The sequence below is a fragment of the Rattus rattus genome, chromosome 15 (assembly GCF_011064425.1).
Source record: "Rattus rattus isolate New Zealand chromosome 15, Rrattus_CSIRO_v1, whole genome shotgun sequence".
NCBI lineage: Eukaryota > Metazoa > Chordata > Mammalia > Rodentia > Muridae > Rattus > Rattus rattus.
The window spans coordinates 58,198,060-58,224,714 of NC_046168.1; the positions used below are offsets into that span (position 1 = coordinate 58,198,060).

The following is a 26,655-nucleotide window of genomic DNA, read 5'->3' on the forward strand; positions in this document are numbered from 1 at the left end:
TGGCCCTGAGAAAGACATGACACCAGTGTGCAAGGCGAGCCTGGGCATGGCCCCTGCAGCTTTACTTCCCTGGTAGAGACCTGGTGCAGACCTCATCCTTACGGTGACACGCTTAGTCAGAAGCTTCAGTGGAAGGCATCCCGGGGTACATGAGACCCTGCCTCGAAACAGGAAAGGAGATGACAGAGGAACTTGGTTCAGGGTGGTAGTTATGTTCTCTCCCTCCCTCCTCCCTCCCTCCTCCCTCCCCTCCCTCCTCCCTCCACACCTTCGCTCTCTCTTACTAAGGTAGATTTAGATTCTTAGAGTCAATGTAACTGTGTCTCATAAAGCAAATTGAATAACTTATTTAAAGATCTTTGGGTAGCTTTGTGCTTGTCACTATAGCAGTCTTGCTGCCTTTGTTATGAATGTATTCTTTACCAGAGTAAACCATGAAGAATGTGAGTTCAGCCAGGGGCAATGCCAGCACTTTGAAGGTAGAAGCAGAAGGATCATGTGATCCCATAGAAGGAATTCTAGGCCAGCTTGTGCTGAATTTTACACTCCCTCCTTTTCCCCCATCCTTCCAAAATCATTAGTTCAGATAGTTTAGAAAAAATTTGGTAAAATAACTAAATTTACAATATTAATTTTTCAAACTTGTGTGTAGGTATATGTATTTTAAAAATCCATGTTGTTTCCTCCCTACTGTTGCTAAGGTTTTTCTCATTGGCCTAGATTAGTAGATTCTAGATTTTTATTGTAGTAACCTCAGACTTTAATTCACTTCTCCCATGTTTTATTTTTGGAAAGAATTCTTGAGTTGGTCCTCCTGTCCCCTCATTGTGTTTCCAGACCAAAGTCAGATGGAAAACATCTCTAATGAATTTTTTTAATACCTCATAATAGGCAGAGGTCTAGTTTAAGTGTGTTCTGTGGGCTATCCTGGGAATTAGACTAATGACTCTTCCTTTGTAAATTAGAGTAGAGACAGAGCAGCAGAACCCATCCTTTGTAAAAGTGCACCTCATCGTTGGCCTGCTTTTGGCCGCTTTGAGTTCACTTTCTGTTTTATGTTGTTTATAATAAAGGCTGTTGTGGTGACTGATGGAGAGAGAATCCTGGGACTTGGAGATTTGGGTGTCTATGGAATGGGGATTCCAGTCGGGAAGCTTTGCTTGTATACAGCATGCGCAGGAATCCAGCCTGAGAAATGCCTGCCTGTGTGCATTGACGTGGGGACCGATAACATGGTGAGCGCATCCTCCCTGCCCATCTGCCCCCATTCGCAGATGATTAAGGGGGAAGATCATAAGACTTTATTTTTGCATTTGGTTCTTATATAGGCTCTACTGAAAGACCCGTTTTATATGGGCTTGTATCAGAAGCGAGACCGCTCCCAGCTCTATGACGATCTGATGGATGAGTTTATGAAGGCGATCACTGACAGGTATCCAATGAAGCGGACCTCTGTAAGGGAGGGTTAAGTTGTGGGCTTTTCCATGCCCAGTGACACGTGCATTGCTGGCTGAGATTACCTACATCTGGAAGGAAGTCTGCATTCACCGCTCCTAAACTCTCACAGGGCATTCCTCCCATAAGTTTCCCATGGCTGGCCTCATTTTCCCCACCCCACCAGAGCTCTCCTGTAGCTTTGACATCTGACTTGGGCCTGTTCTCTCAGATTTACGTACTTATTTAGTAGAGGTATGTGTGTATGTGTTATGCTGTGTGTGGGGAGGTCTGGGAACACCTTTGTGGAGACCATTGTCACCATCTGCCTTTGTGTAGGTTGAATTGGGTTGCTAGGCTTGCTTGGCAAGCCCTTTACCTGAACCCTAGTGAATGGATCCTCTGTTTATGCATACATTTATGGGATGCTGTCCTGGGACTGGAATCCAGGACCTCACAATGCTAGACAAGCACCAAGTGACTGAGCTAGACTGCCAGTCCTTGCATGTGGTCTTAGTCATCAATTGTGGTCTTCATACATGTGACTCCTAAAGCCACGTGTGTGGCCCACACCTGCAGCTGCTGGGCTGTCCTGTCTTGAGAAATACAGTTATTGCATCCTGTTTCTATCCCAGATGGAATTCTTTCCAAACAGCCTACCTTCTGTATTCCTAAGTGCTGACAGTGGCAGTGGCCATCACCATTGCCAGACCTTTAATCTTGGGCGCTGTGTGGGGCTCTTCTTCACCAGCCATCCATCCATCAGCGCGTCCTCAGAATCAGCTGGTATACATTTGCTTGCCTCACAAGTATGTCTCTTCCGTTACCACACCCTTCTTTCAGCTCTCCTGGCTTCCTATAAACTCTTCTCCAGTTTCTCTCTAGTTCATTTCCATGTAATACTAGGATTAATTTTATAAAATGTGCATTGCCTTACATAGTTTTTTCTCAATGATTTTCTATAGCCACAGGTTAAAACCCAGATCCTTCATTTTTATGGCCTGTCTGTGGTGTGTGTGTCTGTGTGTATGTGTCTGTGTGTGTGTGAGATTATGTGGTGTCTGTGTGTGTGTGTGTGTGTGTGTGTGTGTGTGTCTGTGTGTGTGTGTGTGTGTGTGTGTCTGTGTGTGTGTGTGTGTGTGTGTGTCTGTGTGTGTGGATATGTATCTGTGGCCCATGTACCTTGAGCCAGGGTCTCTTCGTTGTTTGTTTCTACTCTGCTCTCCTATAGCGTACTTTTTAAGCTGCTAGGTGGCTCAGAAGCTTCCAGAGACTCTGCTCCTCTGCTTTCTCTCTCCCTGTGATATGGGAGATAGTAATATTTATGGCCTCCCTGCTGGGTTACATATGCTCACTGGATCCAGCTTTTATGAGGATTCTTGGTATTTGGACTCAGTCCTCACACTTAGTGGGCAAGCACTTTTAACATAGGAGGTAAAATTCTGGAAGCCATCTTGCAAACTCAGCTTTTGAAGTTACAGGCAACAAGATACTCAGAAATGAATTCCTTACTCCAGGTAAAGACGATGGCAGAGTCAGGGCTGAATTGCTCATCTCACTCGATGTCTTCTTGTCCTTCTTCCGTCACTTGCCTTCCTTGGGCAAGGTGGCATATTCTTAGCTCTGCCAACTGCCTTAGCACTGGACTGGCTCCTCACTTTGCAATTTGTTTGTTCAGGTATCCCATGGCCTGTGCTTCTGTTTTCTGTCACTGCAGACTCCTAGCTGCTGCTTCTGCCTTTCCCCTTCCCTCAGCTCACCGCCGGCAGGTTGTCTTTGTGAGTTCTTCCCTCTGCAGCCTTCAGGGGTTCAACACGAGACACACAGGTCCCTTGTCCCTACTTGGCGTAGCCAGCATCTCCTTGTCCTTCAGTGTGAACACTGGCTGTTGTTTCGCTCTCTTCTTGGCTTCTTACTTCCCAGATGAACACTCAGTGCAACTCCCTTTCGAGTCTCTTCTGCTTTTTCTTTTCTTTAGTTTATTTGTCCGAGTCAGTCTCCCCTGTGTTTTTCAGACTGGCCTCAAACGTGTGGTCCTCTTGCCTTAGCCCCTCTGGTGTCAGGATGTGTATGTGTGCCACCATACTTGCAATGGCTTCTCTTGTACTACTGTTCACCAAAGCAGACCAAGCTGGCTGGTCCTTAGTCAGTGTGCTTTCCTCACATAACCAAGCACATCCATGTTGAGCTTTACCCTCCAACTTGCAGATAGAGTCCCTTTGGGGGTTTCTTAGTGCCCGTTAGCACTGGATACCCTCCCTCTGGCCTCTGGGGATGGTTTAGACAGGGAATGGCTATGGGTTCAGTTTTGTTGCTGTGTGTGTCCTTGGAGTAATGGGCATCTGTGGTTTGGCTCTGGGCTTTCACAAGCTCTGAAACTCAGGGTCCTGAGCTAGGAGGACAACTTACTTTCAGATTCTACTAATAGAAACAGTAAATAGGAAATCCGTTTAGTAGTGATGCTTTCAACACAATTAAGACTTTGCTGTTTCTAGATACGGCCGGAACACACTTATTCAGTTTGAAGACTTTGGAAATCATAATGCATTCAGATTCTTAAAAAAATACCAGGAAAAATACTGTACCTTCAACGACGACATTCAAGGTAAATCTGAAGTGAAAGGGTTTCCCCCACTGTTGAGCGTTGTAATGTGTTTTGTTTGTTTATTTTTAAACTGTCGGGTCTTCCTGCAGGGACAGCTGCAGTTGCCTTGTCTGGTCTCCTTGCGGCCCAAAGAGTGATTAATAAACCAATCTCAGAACACAGAATCTTATTCCTCGGGGCAGGAGAGGTAGGTTTTTAAACCTTTTTTTACAATTTAAAACCAATGGTTCGTTTTCTTTTTTAAAGTAAGACTGGCCAGGTGTGGTGGAGCATGCTCTTCACCCTATTGCACTCAGGAGGCAGAGGCAGAGGCAGAGGTGAGTTTGAGCTAGCCTGGTCTACAGAGTGAGTTCCAGGACAGCCAGGGCCATATAAAGAGACTGTCTGAAAGGAAAGTAGGGCAGTATATTGGTATTTACTGAAGATCTTGAAGAATTTAGAGTTCACTGAAATGGTTTAAGAATCATGACCTCTTATAAAATAAGTAATTTGTGTTCCAAGAGACTGACAAAGAATCTACTTACGTATGATTTATTTCTACAGGGAGAACAAAGCAGTGGGCATCACCTCTTAATCTAGTCTTGATTTTTAATGTGTTTACTGGGCAGGCTGCACTTGGAATTGCGAATCTTATAGTCATATCAATGATGGAAAGTGGTCTCTCAGAAGAGGAGGCACAGAGAAAGATCTGGATGTTCGACAAGAACGGCTTGCTAGTTAAGGTGAGGATGCAGAACCTGGAGAAGCAGCAGAGCGCCTGGCCGTGGTGTTGGAGTTGGCTGTTGACAGTGCTGTTTGCTGTTCTACCCCTCACTGACGTGCCACAGTGTGCAGGAGCTGGTCTCCACTGTGTCGTCAGCACAGATCATCCCGCCTGGCTGGCTGTCATGTTTGTGGCTGTGATAAAATGACCCTGACCAAAGCAATACAGGGGAGAGAAGGCGGGCCTCTCTCGGCTTATGATTGTGATTCCATTGCCATGGGAAGTCAGGACAGAAACGGAAACTGTCACTGCACAGGCCAGAGCAGAGGGAGAAAGGCTTGTGTGCTTGCGGTGGGCTGGCTTCCGTTACTCTTCGCTGGTGAAGTGGAGTCATCCACATTCAGAGTGGGTTTTCCACCTAACCTTCATTAAGGCAATCCAGACATCCCCCTACACACACACACACACACACACACACACACACACACACACACACACACACACACACACACAGGTATGTGTGTGTCTAACTCCCACTAGGCATGTCCAAAGGCCAACCTGGTCTAAATATTTCCTCATTTAGACTTTTATCAAGTGATCTAAGGTTGCGTGTGAAATCGGCACTTACAGATACACTGTCTTTTATAAAGACTCTTAGTTCATACTTAAGTCATAATCTGCTTGATACCAGACTTACTCTCTGGCGTTGTTCTCAGACTTTTAGGAGATGAAGTAGTCATTATGTCTGATGGAATTTGACTCTTTTAAACTAAAATATTTTGTGGTACTGGGAATTAATCCCAAGGCTTTATATGCATGTTAGTCAAACATAGACATCCTACCATTGGAATTCAACATCCTGCATAAACTATTAGCAATTCATCTATTTACTATCTGAGCAGAAGCTCCTAAGTATTGTAATGTTGTTTAAGTCCTAATCCCCGGTGTCAGTCCAGTATATGAAGACCTTCCCCAGGGGAGTTTGCACCTCCTGAGCCTGCCTGCATTCCTCTGCACGTGACGGCTTTCCTAGGGCGTTTCTTACACATGCATTTCCATTTATCCAGTGTGCACTGCTATTTCAGTTCCCCATGTCTACACCATACTCTAATGACAGACGTTTCCTTTCCATTACATGTGTTATGCATGCTATCTTCATGTATGTATAGAGCGTGTACATGGCTCTGGTCCCGGCTGTTTTCTCTTCAACCAGACATTGGATTAACATTAATGTACTGTTTCCTTTAGTCCTGTCAAAACTCATGTCCTTAGCGGGAAGGCTGAGGGGTGGGAGTGGACATTGTGTTTTTTATTTTTTGTTTTCCTTGTGAAATTTTTTAGCTCCTTTTTTTCTTACAAAATTTTATAATCACAGAAACAAGTTTGAAAGGATCATAGAGGGCTGGAGAGATGGCCCAGCAGTTAAGAGCACTTGGGGCAGAGGGCTTTATTTATTTTATTTATTTTATTTATTTATTTATTTGGTGAGCAGAGGTTTTGCCTTTTCAAAGAGATGGAGGCAGAACCCAAACCTAAGCCTGTGCCTGAGTTCGAAGCCCAGACTCTGGATCACGATGCTGTCCCCACGGTGCTGTGGCTGCAGTGGCTGCCCCGTGCTTACCTGCAGGGGAGTGTGTCTCTGCTGGCATACAGCTCAGACCTTCACTCTAGCGCGGATTTGTCAAGGGTTTGTGTCTAATGACTGCAACCGTGGTGGTGGCTACAACAGCTCTCCCAAAGCCCAGAGAATCCTTGTTCACCTCCGACCTCCCAGGGTGTCTTTGCTCTGCTCTTTAGAATGTGCAGGTAGCTTGGCCTGTGGATCTGGGCTCTCAGACCTCCTCCAGTGATCCTAAGCCTGTCGTCTTTTTGAAGACACTGAGTACTCTCTGCTAGACCCCCTCTCTCAGAGCTGTACGGATGCCAAGCTGTGTAAGAAGCCAGTATTTGGATAGCCATAGCCTCTTTTAGTTAGGGATGGGGGTGCAGAGCAGCTTTTCACTATGAAGTGAGCTTTAGACCAGCTGAGCCTAGGTCCCCTAAGACCATCTCTTAAAACGGAAGGGAGTTGGGGAGTTTGCCTTAACAGTAAAGCGTTTGATAGTATGTTCAAGCCCTGGGGTTCTATTCATAGGACCAAGAAAGCATTTTGATGTGGCTGTTCATAAGTTTGTCAGGCTGTGGTCTTATGTATGTTGGGCAAATTTGCAATATTTGCTATATTGCTATATTACACTTCTAAAATACTAAAGATTGTCATAGAGGGAATGAGTTTTTGAGAGGCACTGCAATGTTTCTGGACATGATTGATTTGATGAACTGTTTTTGAATTCCGTGAAGTTAGAATTAGCAGATAGAGGTTGAAGAAAGTAAATGAACAGACATTTGTGTTATAAGGACAAAATAGATCTAATTAATCCATATGTTCAACTTATCTTTAATATGCACGTACTGATACTGTACTTTATCAAAACATTCAGGGCCGGACTGCTAGAATAGATAGTAACCAGGAACCATATGCTCATGCTGCCCCAGAGAACATACCTGCAACCTTTGAAGATGCAGTAAATAAACTTAAGCCTTCAGTTATAATTGGTAAGTAAAGTTGTTTATACATAATCCTGTTAATTGACTGTCAGCCATAACTCACATGTAGGATTACTGATGTTAGCTGCTGTATTTTACCTCACCTTCAGCATATGCAGGTGGCCTCTCTGTGTTTTAGGGACTGGTGCCAAGGCCTGTGGGCACACCCAGACCTGCTGCACCGAAATCTGTCTACTGAGAGGTGTGAGACTTGGGCACATCCTGCTGTGTACTTGAGCGCACTGCTGGTCACTTTTACTGTGTAGTGATTCTTCAGCTGTATTGTGAGGGAATGACACAAAGGTCTGCACATGCTCAGTACATACACAGCTGTCTCCTTCTGCATTGTTGCCCTGTATTGAAAATGCACATGTGTTGAATCTGTGTACAGAACCTCACAGATAGGAGGGCTGACTCAAATTAAAATATTTGGCTTCTCCGCATAAAGGTTTTAAGGGACAGAATTCCATGCTAGGCGAGTAACCTCAACACTATGTAGACTAAGGCAAGATTATGAATTCAGGGTCAGTTTGGGCTACACAGTGAAGTGTCTAAAATTCTGGAAATGGGGCCAGCAAGACGGCTCGGCAGGTAAGGGTGCCTACTACTGAAAGTCTGATGGTGTGGGTTGAGCCCCACGGTCCACGTAGCAGGAGCAGAACATTTCCCACATGTTGCCCTCTCCACATGTACTCCATGGTAAGGCACCCTGGACTTACACATGTAGACACTAAGTAGGTAGATGTAATCTAAAACTGCATTCTAACTTCAGCTGTTTTACTCTCCTGTAAACTGGCTTTGAACATCTGGGCTCCAGTGTTTGTCCTGCCTGAGTCTACCAAGTTGCTGGGACTGCAAGCCTGGGTCTTTATGGTGTTTTGCTTTTGGAGTTGTTGTGATCGTTAAACCCAACTTTAAAAGGCCAAGGTCAATTGTCAGATTATACCAGGAAAATCCAGTGCACAGTGAGAATTTTAAAGTGGAAACTTTCCATGTGTTTGTGAGGCACTTATTGCTGACATCTGTGCTGACACAGCCCTGAGTTCTTAGTAGCATAGATACAGGGCTGTTCGATTCTCTGTGTGCTGTGATTTAGTAGTTTTCATGTAGGAACTCTGTTTAATATTTAACTATAGAATCCTCACAGTGAGTTCCTATGCTTAGAAAATGTCTGTTTTTTCATACACACACACACACACACACACATACACACACACACACACACACACACACACACACCAAGAAGATCTTAAAGGGTTTTCTACGTCACTTCTCTTAAAACTCAGTATGGAAACCTAAGAATGTAGTCACTCATTTGTTCATCTCCAGGGGAGCAAAGAAGCAGGAAGAAGGTGAGGGGCTGCTCTCAGCAAAGGCCTCACTCATTCAGTTTCCTCCAGAGCCCACCAAGGCCTGAGTGTTCTCCCTTCACAGATCTCCCATAATCCTGCACACATATGTCTTAACAGCTTGCTGGAGAAAAGAACCCTAGTTTTCTCTTTGTCAGCTATAATCTGTCTGCGTTACATTCTTTTTCTTTCTTAGTGCTGGAGACCAAACCTAGGGCTTTGTGTTTGCTTGGCAAGCGATCTGCCACTGAGCTAAATTCCCAGTCCTACACCTACTTTTTAGTTTGTTTGTTTGAATGGGGCATCACTATGTAGACCACCACAGTGGTCTCAGACTCAGAGATGGGCCTAGCTCTGCCCACTGTCACTGTGGTGACAGGTGTGCCACCACACCCAGCTGCTGTGTTTATGTCTATACCTGGTCATCTAACTTAGTGTCTGGGACATGGAATTGCTTAGTAAAGGTAAAGCAGCTGCATCAAAAAGGTGACTGGTTTAGTCAGGACAGTCTTCTGACCTCTTAAGGATTCCCAGCTGTGGTCAGGATGTTAAATATATATATATATATAATTTCCATTACCAGATGAAGCTAAAACTCTCCATTGAATAATGTGGCATCCCTAGCCAGGCCCTGGCAGCTGCAGTCTGAGCTCTCTCTGGGGGTCGGTCTCTGGCCCTCAGATGAGTAGCTGCTCACACAGCACTGTGGACCTTGTCACTGGTTGCAGTGTGGAGATAGTCACACGTTGGACAGGTTTTCCTAGAATTTGCTGTGTGTGCTAGACAATAAGTATGTAAGTGAAAATTTTCAGCATTTCATTGTTTTCCTTTTCATATCAGAAGTTGTGCTCCCGTAGTATTCTCTCATCAATACGAAATCTATGTAGTGATACCTGTGATTTCGTTATGGTGAATGTTGTAGAAACACTGTTAGTAAGAACCAGTTTGTTATGTCTGTGCTGAAGTTGTTTTTTCCTTTCTTTATTGCAGGAGTGGCAGGTGCTGGCCCGCTTTTTACTCCTGGCGTAATTAAAGCCATGGCCGCTATCAACGAGAGGCCCATAATATTTGCTTTAAGTAATCCTACAGCACAGGCTGAGTGCACTGCCGAAGACGCTTACACACTTACAGAGGTAGTGTCAGTGGGAATCATGCAAGTGGTTCTATCTCATTAGCCTGTGAGTTGCACACTCGGTTTGTTAGTGTTTGAATGGAGATGACAGTGGGTCCCGAGTCTGAAACAAGCCCGTCCGTTTTGAGAGCAGTTACTGACCTCGGGCTTCTGCTCTCTTGCTCCCCCAGCTCTGTGCTTTGCCCCTAATGCTTTTCTGTGTATTCTGAAACCAAACCTGCTTCTTTTTTTCTCTGATTTCTTTTTAGATAGAAGTTGTCCGCTCAGGTTTGCCTACGTTTGCGTTTCCTTTGCTTGCTCGCCTTTTCTGTGGCCACCCTCCTGCCTGGCTGCTTCTCTCTGAGTCGGGTTTCCTCCTCCCAGAGGACTTCCTTGTATGGGGCTGAAGGAGTCTCTTGACAGTATATTTGCCTTCATTGGAAGGTCATTTTCACCCCACTTGGAATTAACAACTGGGAGTTGCTGTATTTCAGAACTCTAGAAATAGTTTGTTGTTTTCTGGATGCCATGCCTTTGGGTTTGGACACACGTGGTTTCCTGCCTAGTTCTCCCTGGCTTAGTGTACTCCTGAGTCTGTAGTTGATGACCGACTGCTGAGGTTTCGTTTGGTTTGGAAACAGGGCTGGTGTCTCTAGGCTGGTGCCTCTGTTGACTATTTGTATTTTCATGTGTGCTGCCCACTTAGCTCTGCTTCTGTCTGACGTCTCAGTCCTCCCACCCAGCAGTCACTCTCCTACTCTGTTGATCTGTCCTTGGGTCTTTGTCTCAGTTCTTATATATTTTGCAGTTGTAAAAATTCAAAATCATCAGAAACTCTGCTTTCTTAACTTTATTTTATAAACGATCCTTTTCCTTGCCTCGGACCCCTTCACTGTCAGCTTTTGCCTTTCCTAGGGCTGGCTTTTATTTTGTTTTGAAATCAGTTGCTGTCTGGAGTGGATTTTTTACTTTCACCTAGACTGGTAGCAAGTCAGTACTTTGGGGGTCTTTGACACTGTTGTAGAGCCTTTCAGCGACAGATAGAGCTTCTGTGCTGTTACGTAGGAAGGGCCCTGGTGTTCTGCAGGATGGGGTTTTAGCCTCCACTGTCCACTCCATAATCACTTCCTGCATTCTTAGAGGTCATCAGAGTGACTTCAGGAATTTGGGGGCTTTTGGTTTTTGTTCTGTGTAATGAACCTACAGCCTTGAAGATACACACATGTAGGCAGGCAAGCTACCACTGAGCTGTATTCCTAGGCCCTAGGAGTGAATTTTACACTCTGCTTGCCACGATACGTCAGAGTCTCATTTAACTTCTTGATATGTGAGTATTTACTAATACAATTGTTGGGTTATACTCTTGAGTGAAGAATGTAGTAAGTCTTTAATATTCTCACCACTAACAAGTCATTGGCAACCCTGTTTCTTTCATATATCCTGGATGATTTTAAAGATCTTAGATATCGATTGTAGACATATCTGTCAGAAGTTGAGTCTTAAATAACATGCAGGTGCTAGTAAGACGGCTCAGCAGGAACGGCTTCTGCACTAGCCCTGGCAACCTTGTTCAGCGTCCAGAATCCGTGTGGTGGGAGGAGAGAACAGACTCCCACGTTGTCCTCATGTTACATGTGTGTTCTGGCAGGGTCTTGTACATCCCCTCCAGTAAACAAATAAGGGTTTAAAAGGTATAATTATAAATAGCCCTGTGCCATATTTAAATTTAAAAACATTTTTATTTACTTATTCTGTGTGTGTGAGTGTGGGCACACTTGTGCCACACAACACATCGTGTATGTGTTGCTCAGAGGATAACTTGGAGACACTTTTCTCTATCGGACTCAGGTCGTCTGGCCTGGCAGTGGGCACAGTGACCACTGAGCCCCTCCAGTTGTAATGTTTAATACTTAGTTTATCCTCTGCCCTAACGTCCAGGTTTCTTCAGAATATCTTTTTCTCTTTGTGGATTTGTTGTTTGTTTTGAAACGAAGTCCTGCTATGTGTGTATTCCAGCTTTGAAATGTGGTATCCTCCTGCCTCAGCTTACCAGATGCTGTGGGATTATAGGACTGCACCAGCTACCACATCTGTCTAGTGACATTTTTGGCTTTTTATTTAGTGTCTTGAATATGTGAATTCTAGTTAGAGTTTCTGATTGTAAGAAAGTCTCACTTTCTATAAATCTGTTTTTAATATTTCCCTTCTTCCCGCCTTAGTAATTAGTTTCCAATTCTCTTGTGAGCATAGTTGTTCTCCTCCAGTGGCTGTCAGTCTGGGTTCGATTGTTGTAACTCACTTGGCTTAGTCAGGTAAGGTATGAGTCCCATCCTGGACTCACCCCTTCCAGCTGGGCAGCTCCTTGGGTGGAAATCTGCCCTGAGGTATTTCTTAGCAGCCTTCACGGCTCCCTGAACTCGAGTGTCAAGTCTCTGCTGCAGGGGGTCTCAGCCACCCCTTTGCTGCTGGGTCCTGTGTGCGTCTCAGGAGACGCCTTCTTCCCATCTCCCAGCCCTAAAGACCATAGCTGTGGCGACACCAGCTTCCTGTAAAACTCTGTATGAAGCATTTCTTAGTCCGTACTCTTTACTCACCAGAGGGGACATGAGGGTGGTCCAGCCCAGAGTGTTGCTGGCAGGCAGAACTTAGGGGAAGTCTTGGACTTGGTTCCGGTTGCAGACTTCTTTTTCTCATTGTCAGAGTTCTCACCGCTCAGCTCCTTCTGCTTCCGTGTTGCTACTCTGTTAGAAAACGTGAGTTCCTGTGACTATCTAATAGAGATAATAAAAAACCTCATTTCTTCTGTCTGCCCTTCACAAGCACCAGGCAGCACCTGGTGCAGACATGCATGGAACAGAGCACGCACACAGAGTTTTAGTTGCTTTCTTGAATTTGTTCTTAAGCTTTTACCATTATTACTATCTTTAGCTTCATTGCTTATCTTATCTGCCACTTCAATGGGTGTATTTTACCTGGATAATATGGGTAAACTGTTGATGGCTGCTGTTCTCCAAATTAAGCTTTTCTCTTGCACAATGAATGTAAGGCTCAGATCCAATATATTACTAGCTCTGACATTTTCAAATAAAACTATGTACAACTACATATATATATATACATATATGTATATATATGCGCATTTGTGTAGACATTTGTGTGTGTGTACATATATGTAATGTTTTATAAAGCGGTAAATACTGCTCAAGTATTTGAGAACTTTATTTCTGCATATTATTGTGTTGAATAATATTATTGAACTAAATAGATATCTTTGGAAGGAATAAAATTCTCCAAGGAGAATAGTTTGATAAACTGTGCAGATTTTAGGCTCGAGGGGTAAAGGTACTTACCAAGACTAGTGTTCTGAGTTCAGCCTGCAGGCTCCACACGGAAGGAAAGAACAGACCGCCATAGGTCATCCATCTCACCTTAGCGTGTAAACAGTCACACAAGTGTGAAAAAAGTTAATGTGTGCATCTCTTCACAGTTTTGTAACTTTTAAGTCTTACCAAAATAAAAAAGCATGGACCCATTTAATCCTAACTTGTAAATTCCTTCTCCCTGTTAAATGATGTTAAGTTTTGTATTTGCTTCTTAAGTTTTTATTGCCCCTCTGTTGGGGGGAGAAGAGTTGCTCTGACACCCACCCTCTTCTGCTCAGTGAGAAAAACACTTCCAGTGTTGTTCAGATCGACCTTGACCCCTGTTATCTTTCTGCCTCAGCCTCCTAAACAGTAGGGGTTGCAGGAAGAGACTGTTGGAACAATGTCTTCATGTTTAATAGCCAGTTAAAACTGGACAGCAGAATGGGATTGCTTTTGTCATCAAGTCTGACTGTGAGGGGCAGTACTGACTATAGAGTGAATGAAAATGACCTAGCGTAGTTGGCTTGCTCCAACACTTACTGTCTGTACCATTTTGAATTTGTACTGTTCGTGTCACTGAGGTAGAACAGTAGAGCACAGCCCTTTAGACTGTTTGGCATTTACTGTACAGTCTGTTAGGGCATGGGAACATAGCTCAGTGGGTGGAATGCTTATTACCTAACATGTACAGAGCCTCACGGATCCTGAGCCTGGGTTACGATGTATACCTGTAATCCTAATACTCTAGAGATGGAGGCCAGCTGTCGAATGTCCTAGAGTAGTGGCAGTATGTCTGTCCATGTCTATTGAGATATTTCAGTTTTCAGCGAATCATTTTTTAACCTAATTTAATTGGGTGTTTCAGTATTACTTAACATTAACTTTTTAAACATTCCAAGATAAGTTGCCCTGTTCCTTTTTTTATTAAAGTATTTTATTTATTTACATTCCAAATGTTGCCCTCCCTTCCTGGTCACCCTTCCCCTAGCTCTTCACCCCACTCCCCTTCCCCCACCTCACTCCATCAGCATCCCCCTTCCCTGGGGCATTAAGTTTCCACAGGATTAAGCTCATCTTCTCCCACTGAGACCAGACAAGGCAGTCCTCTGCTACATATATGCCTGGGGCTACAAACCAGCTTTGTGGTTGGTAGCCTAATCTCTGGGAGCTCTGAGGGGTCCAGGTTAGTTGACACTATTGTTCATCCTGTGGGGTTGCCATCCCCTTCAACTCCTTCATTCCTTTCCCCCTAACTCTTTGATAGGGGTCCCTAACCTCAATCCAGTGGTTGGCTGTAAGTATCTGCTTCTTTCTTAGTCAGCTGCTGGTAGAGCCTCTCAGAGGACAGCCATGCTAGCCCCCTGTGTGCAAGCACAACATGGCATCAGGAATAGTGCCAGGGTTTGGTGCCTGCACATGGGATGGGTCCCAAGTCGGGCTGGTCTCTGGGAGGCCTTTCCTTCAGACTCTGCTCCATTTTTGTCCCTGCATTTCCCTTACACAGTAATAATTCTGGGTCAAAAATTTGAAGGTGGGTGGGTGGTCTACTTCCTCAATTGGGGGCCATGTCTGTCTCCTGGAGGTGGTCTCTTCAGGTTCTGTCTCCCCACTGTTGGACATTCAGGGTAATGCCACTCCCATTGAGTCCTGGGAGCCTCTCTCTTTTTTCTTTTTTCAGAGCTGGGGACAGAACCCAGGGCCTTGCGCTTGCTAGGCAAGCGCTCTACCACTGAGCTAAATCCCCAACGCCCCTGGGAGCCTCTCTTATCCCAGGTCTCTGACTCTGTAGAGGTTTCCCTTCCCCTCTGCCCCCCATAAGCTGCCCTGTTTGCGTGCCATTGGTTCATCTTGCTTTTTGATTTTGGTGAGGCGAAGGGAAAATAATATAAAGAGTTTTTATGAGTTAAACTTAGTCCCGTTCAGTCATAGGAGCATCAATTTATCCTGGAAATACAGATGGCTCCACTGGCATCACATGACTCTGCGTGTGTGTGTGTGCGTGTGTGTGTGTGTGTGTGTGTGTGTGTATAACTGCATAAAGTAAAAACACATGGGAGAGTTACTATCCTTAACAAGGCAGTGTGGCAAGTTTGTTCTGTAACAGTAGTGTAGTTATATCATATGCCCATGTAATAAATGGGGGATGGGGGATGCCATGGCATAATAGAAAAACTGTTGGATTTAGATTTATAAAAATTTGAATTCAAATTTAACTGCTACAGACGATACACAATGTTTACAAACTACTTGAAAACATCAAATCCCTAGTTTCTGCCTTCCTGTTTTGTTTTTTTTTTTTTAAGCAATGAGCAGAAGGTAGTAACAGTCAAGGTTTTCAGAAAAGGAAAATGAACTGAACACCACACATGAAGCACCCAACACAGAGCTAGCTGGGCAGACGTTCCGTACATGGTAGCAAAATAATTTGACTCTCTTTCACTTCTCTTACAAGGTTCACATCACTGAGGAGTCTTTATTATTTGAGATGCTATTTATTACCAGTTTTACTTTTATAAAAGGAGCAGATGCGTGAGGATTTAAAAATTTTAATAAAAGAATTTAAAGGATTTTTATGTAGTAAATGATTTCTTGTTTCCAGGCATTTAGTTGTCTAATCTAACTATAAGACTTAATCATTTATGAATTTTCCTGAATGAGCGGCCAGGAAAATGGAGGTTATTTTGTGTCCTTAACAGGGCAGGTGCTTGTTTGCCAGTGGCAGCCCATTTGAGCCGGTGAGACTCCAGGATGGGCGTGTCTTCACCCCGGGCCAAGGGAACAATGCATACATCTTCCCAGGTAAGCAGCATCACTACAGGTGTCACAGCACTCCGGGTGTCATATCATAGGTCCATTGTCGACTGGATAAAAGTGTCTCAGAGGACTGACGGAGCACCAGTGGCTTTCCCAGACAATCCGGTTCAGTTCTCAGCACGCCCACATGGAGGCTCCAGTTCCAGGGAAGCTGATGGCTTTGCCTGACTTTTGTCAGCACACATAAAAGTGCTGTAGAGTGATACACCCAGGTGAAAGATCCAGAGAACATAAAATAATAAAAAAGCATGTTCATGGAATTCTTCAGAATTCAGGTTGACATAATAGTATTTGCTAAAGTATGGTATGTCTAGGGAACACAGAATTGAGGAATTCTAATTGGCTCTGTTCTCTGAAAACATCATCATACTGTTAGGCTTTATTATAGAAATAATACAGTGTGTATTTCATAAACAGAGGGACAGAAGGCTATGGTTTTCAGCTGTTATACCATTCCATCACACTCTGGAATATAACTACTGTCAGGTATTTGCCCTTTTTTGTGTGAGTAGGTATTCCCTGTGTCATGGATCTTCTAAATTGTCTGTAGGTGTGACTTTCCCAGTGTGAGCCATCAGCAATACTACACAACGTTCCTTCTGACCCTCTTCTGCCCCGTGTGTCTGTCTTGTTCTTCTGAGTCGTTCGCTTTACCTTATACAACAAAGGGTTTTGTTAGAAGTTTACATTTTCATGTTTAGTGTGTGTGTACATATGTGTATGTATGTGTGCTCACAGAGGCAGAGGAGGACATCTGTGTCCTTTACTGCTCTCTGCCTTATTCCTCGAGGTGCAGCCTCTTCTGAACCTGGAGTTCATGTTCTTTCAGCCAGTATGGCAGCCAGCAAACCCCAGCAATTTTGTCTCCATGCCTATAAACCAGTGCTGTGGTTACAAGTGTACACAAGACCATGCCTGGCTTTTTATGTGGGTTCTGGGATCCTAACTTACGTCCTCGTGGTTGTACAACAAGCTGCATGAACCACTGAGTTGTTTCCCCAGCTCCCGGGATTACGTTTTCATCAGTCTGCTGACCCTATTCCACTCTTGGTGTCGTTCAGTTGCTGTTTCTACATTGTGGAGCTTGACAGCAAGTGTGTGGTGATCCATCAATCCGTGCTCTGTCTAGATTGACTTGAGTATTCAAAACTGTGATTATAAAAGTCTTGATTATGTAACTAGTATTCACTGACTAGATTGTCACTTGGTACAATTTGTTGTACAGAATTCGTTGTCTTTGCATTTGGCTACAAGAATCAATATGGTGCCCCCTTATAGTTTCCTGTCCTCACCTCTTGATCTCAGCAGTAAAGTGCCCACACTCTATCTTATGTTTCTAGAATATATCTTTTTTTTTTTTTTAGAATATATCTTTGAATAAGGTTTTTTTTAAAAAAAAAATTCTAAAGAACATGTAAAAACTCGTGTGGCCATGCAGGCCTGTGGTCCTAGCACTTGGAGGCTGAGGCAGGAGAATTACCATGAGTTTGAGGCCTGTCTAGGCCACATAGCAAGTGCAGTCAGCCAGGATCACATAGCAAGACCTCCTCTCCAGAAAAACAAAAGCCTGTGAAAAGTTGTAAGTTTGCAAACCTCCAGTATCTTCGTTTTGTTCCCTCACTGGATTGTTTGAGTGAGATTTGTAAAGTCATTGTCCTCAGCCTGTTGAGGCCGCTCCTCCATTCACTTGTGTTAGGTCCTTGGTGCCGATGGGAGATCCGAGGTCAGGACTGCCTCACTCACTTCCATAATAGAAAGTTTTCTCTCTCACAGTCTTTGCAGGTTTCCCTTCCGATGGATGATGGTCACTGGGCGGGGTCTGGGTGGCATTGTTTTTATTTGTCACACACATGTGAGGTGGTGGACTTTTACTTCCTCTCTTCTCTCATTCCCCTTCCTCATCTTTTCCTGGATGAAGCTTATGTTTGCTCGTAGTTGAATCCCAGTGTTGTCCCTGACTCGTGGATCTCACTTTTGCCTCCGTTTTGTATCCTCTAATAGGGAAGCTTCTGTGGCACCTCTCGGCCTCGGCCTGTCTGGTTCTTAGTGCGTTACTGCATGTCTCAGTCCATTCCTAATACCTTCGTATGTATCCAGGCGTTAGCGTGCCATGGAGACGGTGGAAATGGCAGTGGGAATCGGGCATTTCGGTCTTTTTCCTCTGGTGTCAGAGTGGAAGAGAAGCCTGGGCTGCTGGGCACTGTGCTCATCAGCTCGTGCAGTTTAGCCGTCCTCTGTTCTGAGCACCATAGTCTGGAATTACCTTTCCATGTCTTCTCTTTTATTTTTAAAGTCAAGGATTCTTTTTCTCTGCCATTGGAAATGTTTCATCCTTGTGTTTGTTCCATAACTTTATATTGATCCTCAGTTGCCTTTTAATCTTTTTACTTTTTGTGATGCCGAGGGTTGACCCAGAGCCTCATGCATAATTGGCTAGTGCTCTACCACTGAGCTACATCCCGGCCCATTTAGAAAGACTGTACTAAACAAAGTGGGGATGTGGTGTTGACTCCTTGCCACATATGTCTCCTTTCCCTTTATGGGTCTTCCCTAAAGTCCTGGCAGCAGGCTCTAGAAGTCCTAAGTAGTTCAGGGCACAGGCAAGCACATTATCACACTGTTGAAATAAACAGGGTGTTTATTTTACCTGGGACCTTTGTATGTAATGCCCCTCCTTCTTTTTATGTTATTCGGTTGTCTCTTGAGACATCTATAAAGACTTTCACCACCAGTGATTTCTTTGTAGCATTGGGTTTTAAACTGTCCTATTCTATACAGTAGTATTTTTACAGCATAAAGTTTTGAGAGCAAAGAAGAGAATACTTGCTGATTTTGACAAAGCTGATCTTACGTTCAGAGTTGACTTTTTAAAAAATGTATTTAGTTTATTATAGTACGAGTATTTTGCTGCATGTAAATGTGTGTACTTGGTGCTCATGGAGGCCAGAGGAACATGTCACATATCCTGAGTGGGTGCTGGAAATTGAGCCCCGACTCTGCCAGAGCAGCCAGTAATCTTGATCACTGTCCATTTCTCCAGCCCTCAGATTTGACTCTTAAGAAGTTTGGCAGTTGATTATTATTGTTGATAAGCTTTTTTAAAGTCCTGGGCTTTATGAGTGAAAGCCATTGGCCTGTGAATAGACAAGATAGGGGTAAAGGCAGACCCACCAATGGGAGATTGTCTGAAAGTCTTATAAAAAGAAATCTAAAACTTAGGGCTGTGGTATCATCTGAATTGCCAGTCCTGCCACTCTAACAACTGGATAGATTTAAAACCTAAGGCTGAGCATAACTCGAGCCTATAATTTCATCCCTTGGGAGGCTGGGGCAGGAGGAGTGTGAGTTAAAGCCATCATACATATTAAGAAAAGAGGGGCTAGAGAACGTGCTTATTTCTTTTGCACAAGGCTCAGATCCAGTTCTCAGTACCCACATGACAGCACACAACACATATAACTCTAGTTCCAGAGTATCCGTGCTGCCCTTGGAGTGCACCAGGCACACACATGGTGCACACACACCCATAGATGCAGGCAAAACACTCATGCACATAAAATAAGTCTTTAAAAGAAAGACAGAGAGTGATGAATAGACAGCCGTCAAAGATCAGAAGCCAGTAATGTACGTACTGATGTGAGATCCTGGGTCAAGATTAAAGAGCAGAGAACATGCTGAAGAGGCTAGAGTTTGTAGTCCCTTAGCAGGAGAAACATGCACTGATCAGGAAATAAACAACAGAGGGACAAGTTGTATTTGCCCTAGAGGAAAGGTAGTATTGTCCTGGTATGACTCCTCCCCTTATGAGTGGCTACCCATCCTGGGCTGAAACCCTACAGGACTGCATCTGGGAACGGACCGTGGTCTATAGCGTGGTTGCTCTAGAAAACGCCAGCCTTTGCTCTGGACGTCAGTGCCCGGCAAAACCAAGTAGAAGTCTTCTCTGAAAACACAGCACCAGTCCTCAAGTTGGTTTTCTAGAGAAATGTACAAATGCCACTCTTGTTTAGAGGGAACAAGGAGACCTGTGCAAAGACCTTCGCAAAGACAACGCAAGTCCAACAGACACACTAGACAGGAAGACAGGTTCAGGGCTATATGGATGACACAAACATGATTATTATCTTACAACAGCGAAAGCCAAGCTTTAGAAGCCAAAATCCCTAACTTCTGGAATTGAGTAACAATAATAATCTAATGGGTGAATGAAGATTAGACCAAGGCCAGTAAGTGTAGGGCAGCACAGAAGAAACTGGAAGTGAAGCAGAGTTGAAGGGGAAATGCAGAAGAGCAAGTAAGGAGGAGACTTTTAATGACTAGTAAAGCCCTGGGTGACAGTGAGTGTGTGAATGCAGGAGAGGCGCCATTGAGGGCTGCATGGCTAAGAGTACCTTCCAGTACCTCAGGAGTCCAGGCCTCAGACCCTCACTGTGAGGCCTCAGAAAGTTCCAAGGAGAAATCATGTCAGCCACTGGTCCAAGTGTAGGAGCAACATTTGACTTCTCAGCACCGCTGCAGGCCAAGAGGGAGAGGAGTGATGTGCTCATGTTGCTTGTAGGAAATACTTGCCAGCCAAGAGTTCACTTCACAGTCTACAAGAGCTAGAACAAAATGGAGACATTTTTAGGAATTCAGAGAACTCTCTGCCTGCAGACTGTGTGAGATGAAGGCACAGGAAATGCTGTTCCTCAGGCCACTGGAAACCGTCCCAGAAGCCCTAGTGTGAGGGGAGGATGGGTAGAAGCATCTCGTAAACAGATGCTCGTAAACATGCAGGGAAGACAGCGCGTGTCTGCACGTGCAGGTAAGGATTGGCGGACGTGACCGAGCAGGCTGCTGCATCTCAGCTGAGACCACACGCACAGCAATGCTCTCAGTTAAACAGAGCTGACGGTCATCACATGGGCAGGGATTCACATGGGCAGGAAGATACATTTTAATGAATGGAGATTTTTTTGTTGAGGGCACATGCTGTAAACTTGAGAATAATCACTAGAATAGTGCAAGAACTTCTCATTTCCAGTCAGGGGATTTTGGGGGATAAAATGCAGTAATTAAAAAACGAAAGAAAGAAACCATACAGTGGGCAAGACAACTGTAAGTCAAAACACTAGACTTAAGTTTCTTTGTTAAAGCGACATAGACCACTAACAGAGAGAAGGGGAGGAAGAGGTATTAGAATAAAGAAACTTCGGGGGTGGAGAGATGGCTCAGCAGGTAAGAGCACAGGCTGCTCTTCAGAGTTTTCATCTAACGGACAGTTAGGGCAGGAGATAGATAACAAAGAATGGAGTCAATCAGCTTCCCAAGTACAAGATCAGAAAATGGAAATAGTGGGACAAAAGGAAAGAAAGAAATGGAAGAACATCAAAGACTTCACAAACATTTCTCAGAGGAAAGGCTCACCTGAGCGTCAGCTGAAGCATACCCCAAGACACAGTGTTATAAAGCCTGAGTCAAAGAGCTCTGGGCTTCAGGGATGAAAAGACAGTTGCCTACAGGACCTGACACCAGACAGACCTGGGGCCAAGGCTGGAAGCTAGGAGATGCAGACAGAGCTCCGCAGGAAACACATTTGCAAACTAAAATCCTATCAGTTGTCTCTCAGAACAACTGCAGGAAAATCTGTCTGCTAGGAAGAGAGGGTAACAAAACACTGCTGAAGGGGTGTTAGTAATTGGAGTCCAGAAACCCGTCCCTGGGCAACAGGGTGAAGAGGGAGCTGGGCAGTAAGAGCTGCAGACTTGTGCCAGAAACCCACAGGTGCAAAGGCGCAGAAGACGGGGCAGCTAAGGAAGAGCCCCAGGAGGAAACCACGGTCATTACTACAAACACTTAAGGGGAAATAGCATGAACTCTGGGGGGAAGAAAAGTTATACAAAGGGGGAAATGGTCCCAGCATAGTGCTAACTCTGCCTGGATTCAATAGTGCCCACAGAGTTCTCAGGGAAATGGTGAATGTAGATGGACCCCAAGCTCAAAAATCTAAAGAAATTAAAGGGGGCTTTTAAAGACTCAGAAACAGTGAGGCGAGGAGCTGAAGGAGCAGACAGACAGTAGGTGCCGCTGTGGAATCAGGGTCCAGGTGGGTTGAGACTGGTTGTTTTCTTAAAGGTTAGTGAATGCATTTCTGCTTGGCTGCTGGATGTTTCTTTTGGGTTGTATATTCATTCTGTGTGTGTGTGTCTGTCTGTCTGTCTGTCTGTCTTGCTCTCGTTTTTTGGCACTGTAGACTGAAGTAGGCCCTAACACAAACCCATAAATATGTGCTATGTTGATAACTGTAAAACAAAACAAAGCAAAAAGCCTTGCTTATTTCTACAATGATTTTGTTAGTGGTGAGAAGTAGACATTGACCAAGATCATTTTACTTCAGTATTGCTTTCTCTTGGGCAGTTGTGTTGGGAGCTTATTTCTGTTTCCTTTTCTCAGTTTAGGAATCTAGCCCCTCATAATTTGAAAAGTGACCTTACTAAATGAAGTGTGTAACTTGCATTTTAGGTGTGGCTCTAGCTGTTATTCTCTGTGAAGCCCGACACATCAGTGACACCGTTTTCTTAGAAGCTGCAAAGGTAATGTTGTAAATACTGCTGATTTTATATAAAGTATGGATTGTAGAGGTGAGCAGATCTTAAAGCAGGAGTGAGTTAAATCCGCAATGTGGATGAAAAGGAAGTTAGCAATCCATGACTCTTTCTTTGTCTACTTCTGCGTTGTCAACTTTTAAAAATCATAGCTTTTCAAATGTCTGTAGATGCTGCGAATCAGTGCGTATTTATAGCACGCTGTACCTGTATCTCGTGCTCCCATGCTACCTGCGTGTCATGTGACCTGTCATATGAAGGTAGTGCAGACAGCATAAATTACTACAACATAGATAAAATACAGCCCTTGCCCTTAATGGAGCACTGCACCTCCCAAAGGGACTCTGAAGACCTCACATGAACACTAGTGATGATGTCCGTCTTCTCCTCAGCTGCTGTCCCCAGCTTTCTGTGTGAAGCAGGACTGGTCATCAGATCTTTAGATCTGGTTGTTATTCTTTAATGGACATTGTGTTGTGTTGGTTCTGGTGTGTTTTGTTTTCTGAGAAAGGCTCTCACTGTGCAGTGCTGGCTAGCCTAGAACTCACAATGTAGAGGAGACTGGTCTCAAACTCACAGGTCACCTGTTTTGCCCCTGGGTGCTGAAATGAAAGGTGTGTCCCTCCACGCCCAGCCATGATGAGCAGTTTTAATTTCTACATTGGTTTAGTGTAGTCCTATAAGAAATAAAAATCCTGTCGTCTTAATTTTCTGTTTCTCCAACGCTTTTTCCACTTTACTTGATTCTTTTGTTTACACACAAATATGACGCTGTTTTCCCTTTCAGGCACTGACATCTCAATTGACAGATGAAGAGTTAGCCCAAGGGAGGCTTTACCCATCACTTGCTAATATTCAGGAAGTTTCTGCTAACATAGCTATTAAAGTAAGTCATTTTATATGGTGCACATTCTGATGTTTGTGTCAGAAGGGTGTGGGGTAGCCCAGGCTGGTTTGTCGTGTATGACAGTGAAGGAGACCTACCTGTTCTGGGTTCTGTTCTGTAGGATGGTGAGCTCAGGTTTGCTGCACTCCTGGCCTGGGGAAGGGAGGGGGTCTGCTGTGGCTTCAGAGTTGGCTTTCTTTTTTAAGAGAAAAGGCTCAGGAAATATGCACAGCTCTGTGCCCACAGGAGCCGGCTGCCCCGACCTTACAGTCCAGAGGCAGGAGAGTTCTGCATCAGGGCTGGGCTACTGTGCTCATCAGTTTGATGCCAGTCACCCTGTCTACGTGCATGACCAACTAGGGCTCTTGATCTGTTGCTGACTCAGCATTTTTGTCAGCCTGTCCGTTGGGGAGAAATTGCCAGTGTGAACCACTCTGTTCCTGAGCCTTGTGGCTATTACAGATTAAATACAGGCTTACGTTGGCTGTGGAAGCACCTCGTTGTTTTAGCTGCCTGCTTTTTACCTACACACTGTGACAAAGTGTCCCATCCTCCCTTGAAGAATCCTGTTCCCTTTAGATTGGACCATTTCTTTCTTTGTTCCTTCCTTCCTTCCTTCCTTCCTTCCTTCCTTCCTTCCTTCCTTCCTTCCTTCCATCCTTCCATCCTTCCTTCCTTCCTTCTTTCCTTCCTCCCCACCTCCCACCTCTTTGAGATTATTTTTATGTGTATAAGTGTTTTGCCTACACTTTATTGTGTAGACAATTGAATGTAGCACATGATTGTAGTGGCCAGAAGAAGATATCAGACTTCCTGGAACTAGAATTACAGGCAGTCGTAAGTCACCATGTAGGTGCTGGGAACTGAACCCCAGCCCTTGTCAAGAGCAGTTTCTTTGTTGTCTTACACTGTTATTTCAGTGGATGGGCCTGAGAAATTTATGAACTTTTAGTTTATTCAACTCTTATTATGATAAAATTGATGGGGTTTTTGTATATTTTTACATTTTAATCAAAAGTGAATTTTTTCTCCCCTTTATACTTAAGAGAAAAGCATTAAAATATAAGATAGCTTAAGAGAAATAGGGGTTATCACACTGGGCAACATATCTCAAACTGGAAAATGCATCAGAATTGCCTGGAACACTCATTTACAAGGTCCAGGGCTGTACTACAAGGATTTGGTCATAAGAGGTTTTATATATTTGGGGCAGAGTCCAGAATTCCCACACGACGCTGATGCCTGTGATCTGAGGACCTTGATTAGCATTGCCATGCACTCCTAGTTGCTTCCTAGAATGTCTAGAAGCTAACCACTGTCCTGGGCACCAGTATGGATAGGTTGTAAGGAGGGGAGATTGTCTAGAGTCAAGAGCAAGAAGTTTCCAGCAAGAAGACTTGCATACACAAAGATTCATTCTGAAGGCAGTAGAGGCTGTGGAGGGTCGAGTCAGCCCCACGTACTTCAGAACAGTGTGGCTGATGACAGCCGACTTGTGGATGTCTCTGCCCCTTTGTTTGATGCATGCTTTGTTATGTTTGATTTTTGAGACAGGGTTTCTCTGTGTAGCCCTGGCTGCCCTAGAGTTCAATCTATAGACTAGGCTGGCCTCGAACTCAGAGATTCATCTGCCTCTGCCTCTGCCTCCAGAACGCTGGGGTTAAAGGCATGTGCTGCCACCGCCTGGCTGGCAAATGTGTAGCGAAGATTGCATTTTGTTCTGTGGGGCAGTTTTGATAGAGCTGGAGTGTACTGAACAGCACAGCCCCTCTCAGCAGGGCTCTGGGAATGGAGGCATCGCCTACATGTAGACTGACAGACTAGAACTTAGATGTGCTTGTTGAATGTAAAGAAATACTAACCATTCTTTTCAACGTCAGGAAAGGTGACCAGAACACATCAAAGCTTTCATAAGATGATGGATAACTTTTACTATATCTTTCAAACTTGACACATTTTAAATAATTTGAAATGAGTCAAAGTAATATTTTACATTTTGGAAAAAGTAAAATACAATTTATCTATATGTGTGTCTGGGTGTTGTAATACTGTTTTATTTCTCTGAGAGACATTCAGAGCCTAAATAGTGACGCTGTTTATTTCCAGATTGCAGAGTACCTGTACGCTAATAAAATGGCTTTCCGATACCCAGAGCCCGAGGACAAGGCCAAATATGTGAAGGAAAGGATATGGCGGAGTAATTATGTTTCCCTGCTGCCAGATGTGTATGATTGGCCAGAATCGTCATTGAAGCCTCCTCAGATACCAGAATAGAAGCTTTCCCTTTAAGACATTCCGTGCTGCAGGGACAAAAAGATAATATTCTCTGAGTTACTGTGTCCTCTGGTTTATTCCTCCGTACTACTTTGCTTGGCATTTTTCCTGTGAATCTCGCTTTGGTTGGGGACAGACATGCTGACTATGCTGCGGTGCCCACAGTCCAGTACTGGGAATGCGTCATTCAGTTCAGTGGGTCTCCTCGTGTGCTCTGCTTTGAGCTCGCCACGGTATTGTTGCTGTTACGTGAATGTCTCTCTTCTTCCACTCAGTCCTCTAGCACTGTGCATATGAGTACAACGTGTTGAGAAGAAGCTAAGTGTTCACCAAATCCCAAAGAAAAAGTTGTTAGCACTTAAAAGCTGTTCTTTTTTTTTTCTTTTCTTTTTTTTTCCGGAGCTGGGGACCGAACCCAGGGCCTTGCGCTTGCTAGGCAAACGCTCTACCACTGAGCTAAATCCCCAACCCCAAGCTGTTCTTTTCTATATACTTCATTTCACTTTCTGCTCTGAAATTCCTTTGTAGTAGACAGGTTTGGGGAAATACGAAAACAAAAAAAGATGCCAGTTTCCTAGAACTAAATCAGTGCTAACTGTGACATTCTAGAAGAGTGGGAGGAGCCACTGCTGCCTTTAGACAGACTGAACGGCCATCTGCAACAGTGTACAAACCAGTTTTACTAATAAAACCAATTCCTTACGTTTAATTGCTTCAGTTACATTATCTTATTGACCACACAGAAACTTAGCTTTGTTGGTTATGACAAGAGTTTCACCGTCTTCACTCAGTTGAGGGAGTATCGTCTATCTACCGCACATGACTAATGTCATGTGATTCGGAGATGGTGCCTAAGGGGTTAACTACAGCCTAGGTCTTCTCCCTGTCGGTCACGTCCTTTACTGTGCAGTAGTTAGCGGACCTCCTCACATACATTCCTTTGA

The 26,655-nt window shown here is 44.3% G+C and overlaps 1 protein-coding gene across 1 annotated transcript in view; it reads left to right on the forward strand.

The window, feature by feature from the left end:
* Positions 1 to 26,424, forward strand: part of Me2 (malic enzyme 2) — a 44,386-nt gene extending 17,962 nt beyond the window's left edge. Inside the window, exons 6-16 of the mRNA XM_032885468.1 lie at positions 1,074 to 1,235; positions 1,329 to 1,432; positions 3,930 to 4,039; positions 4,129 to 4,226; positions 4,648 to 4,761; positions 7,223 to 7,337; positions 9,668 to 9,810; positions 15,850 to 15,952; positions 22,469 to 22,539; positions 23,339 to 23,437; positions 25,544 to 26,424. Coding sequence (XP_032741359.1) covers positions 1,074 to 1,235; positions 1,329 to 1,432; positions 3,930 to 4,039; positions 4,129 to 4,226; positions 4,648 to 4,761; positions 7,223 to 7,337; positions 9,668 to 9,810; positions 15,850 to 15,952; positions 22,469 to 22,539; positions 23,339 to 23,437; positions 25,544 to 25,711 — 1,287 coding nt within the window. The 3' untranslated portion in view covers positions 25,712 to 26,424. The remainder of the gene's footprint in view (positions 1 to 1,073; positions 1,236 to 1,328; positions 1,433 to 3,929; positions 4,040 to 4,128; positions 4,227 to 4,647; positions 4,762 to 7,222; positions 7,338 to 9,667; positions 9,811 to 15,849; positions 15,953 to 22,468; positions 22,540 to 23,338; positions 23,438 to 25,543) is intronic.
* Positions 26,425 to 26,655: the final 231 nt, after the last annotated feature.